The sequence below is a fragment of the Melospiza melodia genome, chromosome 18, assembly GCF_035770615.1.
Source record: "Melospiza melodia melodia isolate bMelMel2 chromosome 18, bMelMel2.pri, whole genome shotgun sequence".
Classification (NCBI taxonomy): Eukaryota; Metazoa; Chordata; class Aves; order Passeriformes; family Passerellidae; genus Melospiza; species Melospiza melodia.
The window spans coordinates 1,906,874-1,915,371 of NC_086211.1; the positions used below are offsets into that span (position 1 = coordinate 1,906,874).

At 42.8% G+C, this 8,498-nt stretch overlaps 1 protein-coding gene across 1 annotated transcript; it reads right to left on the reverse strand.

Moving 5' to 3' along the window:
• Nucleotides 1–408: 408 nt before the first annotated feature.
• Nucleotides 409–8,288, reverse strand: TEKT4 (tektin 4). The gene is made up of 6 exons (XM_063171584.1): nt 7,770–8,288; nt 5,660–5,730; nt 4,298–4,441; nt 2,868–3,090; nt 1,360–1,514; nt 409–716 (listed from the first exon to the last, which is right to left on the reverse strand). Exons 1-6 carry the CDS (start codon nt 8,286–8,288, stop codon nt 497–499), a joined length of 1,332 nt encoding a protein of 443 aa, XP_063027654.1. The 3' UTR covers nt 409–496.
• Nucleotides 8,289–8,498: the final 210 nt, after the last annotated feature.

An 8,498-nucleotide genomic window follows, 5' to 3' on the forward strand; every position in this document is an offset into this window, starting at 1 on the left:
TTTATTAATAATGTCTGAGCAGCCTAAATTCCTTGCTGAATGAGTGTTCCTCAGTTTTATTGCACTCATTTCAAGCTATAAATATTTTATTTCCACCTGGATATTTTTATTATTCCTAAGAAATATCCACTCTTATTCCTTTTTATTACTAATAAATGTTCACTTCTTTTTAATTATTAGGATTAAATCCCCCAAAATAGGCACACATGCTATAGATAGAATGCAGATGGAACAAATCGATTTTAAGCAGGAAAGAAAAAGGAAAATGAAATGGAAAAGGAAATGGAAAAGGAAAAGGAAAAGGAAAAGGAAAAGGAAAAGGAAAAGGATTTTATCCCAAGTAGAAGAAAACCGAGTGAACACAACACTTCAATGTACAATTTCTCAATTTATTCATATGAAAGCTCACAGATATTTTTTTTTCCACACTTGCCAATGGCTGAACAGAAAAGAAGGAATAGTTTTTCTCCTGGGTTTTGCAGGCTGGGTACAGAAATCACTGTTGGTAACTCGCCACCTCCAGGTCCACGGGGTAGCGAACTCGGTAGCCCATGCACTTCTGCCTGTCAATAAAAATGCTGTTGGCTTTCACAGCAATCTCCTTCTCCAGCTTCATCCTGGTCTCCTCCAAATTCTTCAGGTTCTGCTCTGACTCCATCAGTTTTCTCTTCAGGGCCTCCAGGAACACTGTGAGCCCCTCCACTTCATTCACCAACCTGCAAGGAGTTGGGTTAAGCCATGAAAAATCAGGGGATGGTGAGCAAGAGATTGGATATGGGGTAAAGAGCAACTACAGATTCTAAAATTCATCAGGAAAAGACCTCAGAAAAGTAAAATAAAATATTTGATTTGGGATAAACTACGGAATTTAAAATTTATCAGGAAAAAGCCTCAGAAAAATTGCTCAAAAAGGTAAGATTTGGGATAAAGATCAATTACAGAATCAAAAATTTATCAGGAAAAAACTTCAGAGAAATCCAAGATTGGATTGGGGATAAAGATCAACTATAGAATCTAAAATTCATCAGGGAAAAACCTCAGAGAAATTGCTCAAAAAGTTAAGATTTGGTATAAAGACTACAGAGCTACAGAATCAAAAATTTATGAGGAAAAAAACCTCAGAAAAATCCAAGATTGGATATGGGATAAAGATAAAACAGAACAACTACAGAATTGAAAAGTAATTTCTGACTTCAAGTAAAAAAAATTAAAAGTCGTGAGGCAAAAAATTAAAAGTTGTGAGGTAAAAAAATTTTAAAAACGGCCCCAAATCACTTTGGGATGGAACAGGAGCCTTGGAGGAGTTGCTTAATGACCTAAGTTGGAGTTTATTGTGTAAATTGGAGTTGATTTACTGACCTGAACTGGGGCTCATCCCTGCAGAGCTCGACGTTGGGCCTGGAGGATCTGTCGTAGAGCCTGGTCTGAGCCACCTTCAGGAAAGCTTCCTTGTCCCTGATGGCTTTTTTCAGGTTCTCAATGTTGGCCTCCTCATCCCCAATATCCTTCAGGATCTGGAGAGAAAATCCAAGGAAAAAACATCTTCAAACAATGATGAATAGCATCCCCAAAAATATCTGCTCATGGTGAAGCGTTAAAGTTTTTACCACCAGTCTGGGGAATTAAGTACAACAAGAATAATTTTCATTTTAGATGATAATACGATTAATTTTATTTTATTTAAGATTAAATACAAAAATTAAGGTGGGTTTGACCTGTTTATTTTTAATATTACACTGAGAAGCACAGCTTTACTTTAAATAAAACAGAAAATATTCTGCAGCTTCTCCCATGTCCCAAAACCATGGGAGAGATCCCAAACCTCTCTCATGGGATGAAAACACATCCCACCTCCGTGGAGTGCTTTGAATTGTGAATTTTAACTGGAAATTCAAGAAAAAAATCAATTTATTTTGAGGGAGAGATGCTGATCAGCTTGGGAATACCTGGTTTTCCAAAGAAAATGGAAAAGACAGGAAATCCTGTAATTCTTCCCTTCATAACCATTGATACACATGCAAAAAATAGAGATATCCAGCTGTCATTCCCAGATCCTAAGGAATTATTACTTTTTCCACACTTGCCAATGGCTAAAAGAGGAAAAAGGAGCTGTTCCATATTGGAAAGGGGAAAGGCCCAAAGCCACCCCTTGCTCATAGAAAAAAATAAAAGTACTGTGGTGGTTTTGACCTCTTTATTATTATTATTATGCTGAAAATCCCATTTTCAGTCTAAAAAGAAGCTGGAAATATTCCCTCAAAACCTCTTCCATGTGTTCTGTGGGATGACAGCACATTCCCACCCCAGGAATTGCCACCAGGAGATAAGGAGTGACATTTCCTCCACATTTCCAATGACTTCAGTCCGGAGATGAGGAAAATATTTACTCTCAAAGTTTTTAAAGAAGGAGCAGGACTTCATTAAAAAAAACCCTAGTAAATAACTTTTAAAGAGCACAGAATTCCACATAAAATCCAGTAAAATCCACAAAAGAAGGAGTTGCTCCACGTTGGAGGAGGCTGAAGTCAACTGCCAAATTGACTTCACTGCAATTCCAGAAAAATCTGGGAATCCTGGCTCAACTGCCTGATCAGTCAGTTTTAGGGTTTAATTCAGGTTTAAAGGGTTTAATTCAGGTTTAAAGGGTTTCATTCAGGTTTAAAGAGTTTAATTCAGGATTAAGGTGCTTCATTCAGGATTAAGGTGTTTAACTGAGCTCCATCCCAACAAAACCCACCAAGACCACAACAAAACCCCAAAACCTCTCCCCGCATCCTAATCTGACACAAAAATACTTCACTCCTGTGTGGATTAAACCAAATTTTTTTTGGTTTAAGGACGCCAGAACTCCATGAAGTGCCCCTGACCTGCTTCAGGTGGTTCTCCAGGCGCAGTTTGGCATCGTCCAGCTCCCTGCAGTGGCTGTCAAAGGCCTCGCTGACCGCTGCCCGCTGCATGCGCAGGTCCTCGGACGCGTCGTGGATGATGTTGTTGATCAGGGACCGGAGCTGCACCGACGCCAATTTTTCCTGTTCTGCCCTGGAAATGTTGTCGTGGCTGAACTGGGCCCAGGACTTCGGTGTGGAGGCGCTGGAAGAACAAGGAATGGGGTAAATTGGGAATTTTGACCTTAAAAAAGGTTCTAATGCTGGGAAAGTGGGGTTGGCTTTTGGTTGGTTCAGGTCTTGCTTGGGGTGTGGATTTCCCATAAGGAACAGGATTAATCCTTTAATGAGTTAATAAAAATCCTCAAATAAATTAATAAAAATTCTTGGATAAATTAATAGAATATTCTAATAAATTAATAAAAATCCTTTAATAAGTTAATAAAAATCCTCCCATAAATTAATAAAAATTCTTGAATAAATTAAGAAAAATAGTCTAATAAATTGATAAAAAATCCTCAATAAATTAATAACAATTCTTGAATAAAATAAGAAAAATCCTTAATAGATCAATAAAAATCCTCAAATAAAGTAATAAAAACTTGAATAAATCAGTTAAAATCCTTGAATAAATCAGTTAAAATCCTCAAATAAATTAATTAAAGATATTGGACATATTAATAAAATATTTTAAGAAATCATTAAAAATCCTAGAATTAATTAATAAAAATACTTGAATAAATTAAGAAAAACTTCTAATAAATCAATAAAAGTTCTCAAATAAATTAATAAAAAATCCCCAAATTAATAATCTCCTGCTCCTGTGGCTTCAGAGGGAACTAAGGCCTAAAATAAATTCAGTCCAAGTGCTCCATCTTGAGCTAAAGCTGGTCAGAACATTCACACACATTTTTTGTCCAGTTCAGTCATGGCAAATAAACTTGGGAATATATCCAGGATTTAAAGGTTGGAAATTAAAAAAAACAGGATCTTGACAGGCTGGAGAGGAGAAGGCTCCAGGGAGAGCTCAGAGCCCCTTCCAGAGCCTGAAGGGGCTCCAGGGGAGCTGGACTGGGGACAAGGGATGGAGGGATAGGACACAGGGGATGGCTTCACATGGAGAGATGGGATATTGGGAAGGAATTCCCTGAGAGGGTGGGGAGGGGCTGAAATAGAATTCCCAGAGAAGCTGTGGCTGTCCCATCCCTTGGAAGCACCCAAGGATGGAGTTTTGAGCAGCCTGGGATGCTGTAAAGTGTTGGGACTGGAACCGGATGAATTTCCAACCCAAATAATCCACGCAGAACATCCAGCACGACCCTTCAAACCATGGCACTGCCTCGAAGCTCTTCCCCCAGCTGGGATTGGGCACTCCAGGTGTGCTGTCCCAGGAGATCCTGGGAATTACTCACTTCTCCTCGAACTTGACGGAGCTGGGGTGGAACTGGACGTCGGTGCTGTCGGTGCAGTAGCCGATGCATTTGTCGTCGATGTTGTACGTCTCCACCTTATCCGACCAGTCCAGCTCGCAGTTCTCCTTCTGGATCCGGTTGGATCTGCAAAAGTTGGGATCACAGCTCAGCTGGAAGCAAGAGAATTCCCAACCCAGCCCTCTTTGGGAAGCACAGCTCCACCCTTTGTGCTCTACAGGGAAACAAGACCGTGACATTCCTTGCAGGTTGGAAAATCCCAAACTCTCCCTTGACAGCTCCATCTCCTGGAAGAGGAGCCTGACTGAGATGGGATTTTGGGAAAAAATTCCAGTGTGAGGGTGCCTGGAAGAGGAGTCTGATTGAGATGGAATTTTGGGGAAAAATTCCATTGTGAGAGTGGGGAGGCCCTGCAATAGAATTCCCAGAGAAGCTGTGGCTGCCTCTGGATCCCTGAAATGTCCAAGGTTGGAGAACTCTGGGATTGTGGAAGGTCCCTGCCCATGGAACTGGATAACCTTTAATGATATTCAGATTAAAATTGCTGCTTTTTTGTTAATTAGAGTCACATATTGTTCAGTTAATTATAATTATAATGATTCTAATTACAAAAGCCTGTGGGTTGTTATCAGTTGATAACAGCAGGTGTCACTCTCAGCCAAGGAATTGGGAATTCTCTTGGAAAAGAGAAATAAAATGGGACTAAACTTGGAATAAAATGGGGCTAAAACTGGGCTAAAATTATCTTAAAACAATTAAAACCCCCAAATTAACCTCATTAGGCTCCTCTCATGCTCTAATTAATACAACAGAGCAACTTTATCTTAATTGGCATTTACAGCCATTTTTAAAGACAAATATTTCTTCTATCAGGTAGAACAGGAGCAGATTGAAGGATTTTTTAAACTAAAATATGAAGTTTCAAGCATGATTCCTTTATATTGATGGAATTTAGGATACAATAACAACTTTCCAAAGGGTTTGTTAGAAATTCCAAGGAAAAAAATCCTTTGGAATGGCAAGGAATACCTGGCCTGGCACAGAAATTCCAGATTTAAAGTCCACACTGACCTCTGGTGGCAAAAAAATTCCTTTGATCCCAAAAATCCCTTTAATAATACAAAGATTTCTCCAAGAAGATATCCAGAGAATATTTTTATAGCACTGGAATTAAGTGTTGGAAAACAAATCCAACACAGTTGTGGAGAGCAGGAAAATCTATATCTACCTGAAAATCTGGGTTTGCATGGAATTCCCTCAGCTCCTAAGCCTGGCCTGGCTGAGATCTGTGTCCACCTTTATCCCAGGAATTATTTGGCTGAAGAATCCTGGGAAATGTTTTACCTTATCTGGGTGGCAGCTTGGATGATGGTTCTTTTCAGAAGATCCCGGATATCCCGGATCAGATCGGCTTCCTAAAGAAAAACAGGGAGAATTCCATGGATCCAGAGCAGGAAACACCATCCTGAGGAGCAACTTGGGAATAAATCCTTACATTTCCCTATCTACTCTCACTTTATTAGGGTAAAACTTGGAATTTTGGAGTCACCAGATCCTGAGGGAACTCAGCTCTAAACCTATGGGGGCTGAAAAACCTGGAATATTTCAAAATTTTGTGGATTTCATGAAAAAGTCTGAATGTTATGGAAGGAATTCTTCCCTGGCACAGATTCCCAGAGAAGCTGTGGCTGCTCCATCCCTGGAATGTCCAAGGCCAGGCTGGAAGGGGCTTGGAGCAACCTGGGATAATGGGAGAGGGTGGGAATAGTGGGAAGGGGTGGGAATTGATGATTTTTAAGGTCCTATCCATCCAAAACCATTCCAGGATTCCATGATGCCATCAGATTAAATGGAATAAATTAATTCCCTGCTCAGTTTTGAGATGGGGAAAAATCAGGGAATTTCCCCATGCCTGGAACCATGGACTTGAAGAGTTTTAAAGTCTTTTCCAACCTAGAAATTGTAACAACTCCCACATGGAAATATCCTACATCTACTCTTCCCTGTTTATATTTTTGACTGGAAAATCTCTTAAATATTGATTATAAATCAGAAATTACACCCAATTCCCATTCAAAATATTCCTAAATCCTATCATGCCTTCTATGTGGAATGCTAGAATATCCTGAGTTGGGAAGGATCCACAGGGATCAAGAAATTCCTGGTTCTTCTCAGGATAATCCCCAAAACCCCACCAGGTTTACACATTTCAGTCTGATCCTTATTTTTTGAATATTAATCCTCTGGTAACTGACTCTGATTGGAGGCTGCAGGTGAATAATCATTAATTAATTTACGGGATATTGGAATAGGTGTAATTCCAGAATGGAAAATGTGTTTTTTGTAACACCCAGCACAAGAATGACACTGGAATTTGAAAGGAATCTCAGTGACAGGGTTGGATCATCACCTTGGCAAAACTCGGGGAGAATTAATGACAGAAACTGCCAAAATTTGGTCAATTTGAGCATGGGAACAGCCAAGGAATATCCCAGGGTTCCTGAACTTCTGGATTGTGGAGTTTTAAAGTGTAACCTGCAGAAAGGAGGGTGTTTCAAGGTGGGTAGAGAAGGAATTTATGTCAGAATAGGATTTTTGTGTTGGTGCAGGAAAGCTCTGGGTTGGTTTTGTTGGGGTCTGGGCTGAGGGAGTGAGCTGCTCTCCTCCAGCCACACTTCCCAAAGTGATTTAATCACTTCCCAAAGTGATTAAATCACAGCAAGGACTCAAAAAATTCCTTGGAGTGACACCTGGAGCACAGGAAGGAGCACCAGACCCCGACTCACAGGAGACACTTCCAGCATCCTCAGCTTCACCTCCTCACTGCTGCTCCTCATTTCAGCACTGTAAGAAGGGTTTAACTTCTATTTTTAGAGTCACGGTCGAATGTTTTGGTTGAAACTATACTTGCATGTGGGGATACCAGAGATTAGTTCAGGTTTGAGGATTAGGAGCATTATGGGGATTAGATGTAGGGCTGTGAGAAGATGTTCTCGTGTGGAGTTTTGGACTGATGTAACACGGGATGGGAGAGTGCCTGGTTGTGTCATTGCGAGCATGTATAGGGTGTATGAGGCAGTAAGCAGGATTGTGGCTCCTGTTAGGACAATTTTGAAGGCACATCAGTTGAAAAGTGTGATCACAATCGTTTGTTCTACTATGAGGTTTGTTGTTTGTCAGGTTAGCGAGGAGTCATCAGGTGGCTATGAGTGACAGAAGGGGCTGAAGGCCTCGTGTAAGTAGGAGGATTCGGCTGCGAGTTCATTCATAGTTGGTGTTGGCTAAGCAGAATAGTACTGAAGAGGTTAAGCCATGCGAGATTATTAGAATTATTGTCCCTTATTGCGAGATTATTAGAATTATTGTCCCTTATTGCGAGATTATTAGAATTATTTCCCCCTATTACCACCAGAGCAGCAGCGCCGGGGCTGTCACCAAGCCGGGTGCCGCTCACCTTCATCAGCTGCTTCTCCACCTCATCGATCACCAGGTCCGGGGGCTGCCGCCGCTCCCGGCACTCCAGGTTATCGATGACAACCGAGTAGGGCACCTCGGTGGCATCGAGCGCCCGCTCCAGCCGCAGCTTCTGGGCCACCAGCATGTTGGTCTCGGCGTCCAGCTCCATGATCTCCTTCTGCAGCTCCACCCTCCAGAACTGGAGGTCCTGCAGCCGCTGGCCCAGCGTGGCCTTGGAGTAGCCCTGGGCTCGCTGCGCGCTGGCGGCCGCATGCTTCATCAGGTGCTTGGCCTCGCCGCGGCCGCGCTCCGCCTGCTCGCCCGTCGTGTACGCCTCGAAGCAGACGCCCGCGTTGCGGCGGTGCCACTCGGGCAGGTGGTATTTGGCGGTGCGCAGGCCGGCCAGGGCCATGCCGCAGCAGGAGCGCGGCCTCTCGGTGGGGACCACATCGCAGGTCTTGCTGGGCAGCGGGCAGGAGGGAACGACCGGCGGGTGCGGCTCGTCGGGCTGCGCCATGGCGGAGCCTCCGGCGCTCGCCGCTCCCGCCCGAGCGTCCTCGCCTCACCGCGGCAACCAACGACTGGGCGGGCCCGCTGCTTGATGGACAGCAGTATAGACCAATCAGAGGGATTATCCGCACAGAGCGCGCCGCTGATTGGTGAATGTGCTCTCTGTGCCCGCCCCCACGCGGCTCGTTGCCGTGGTAACGGGAAGGCGGTTGCAGTT

Excerpts from the sequence above, each read along its gene's own strand:
- TEKT4 (XM_063171584.1), bottom strand. The coding sequence starts at position 8,288 with ATGGCGCAGCCCGACGAGCCGCACCCGCCGGTCGTTCCCTCCTGCCCG. Across the intron at positions 5,731-7,769 it reads TGGAGAAGCAGCTGATGAAG|GAAGCCGATCTGATCCGGGA; the intron begins GTGAGCGGCACC and ends GTTTTTCTTTAG. Across the intron at positions 717-1,359 it reads AGGGATGAGCCCCAGTTCAG|GTTGGTGAATGAAGTGGAGG; the intron begins GTCAGTAAATCA and ends AACTCCTTGCAG.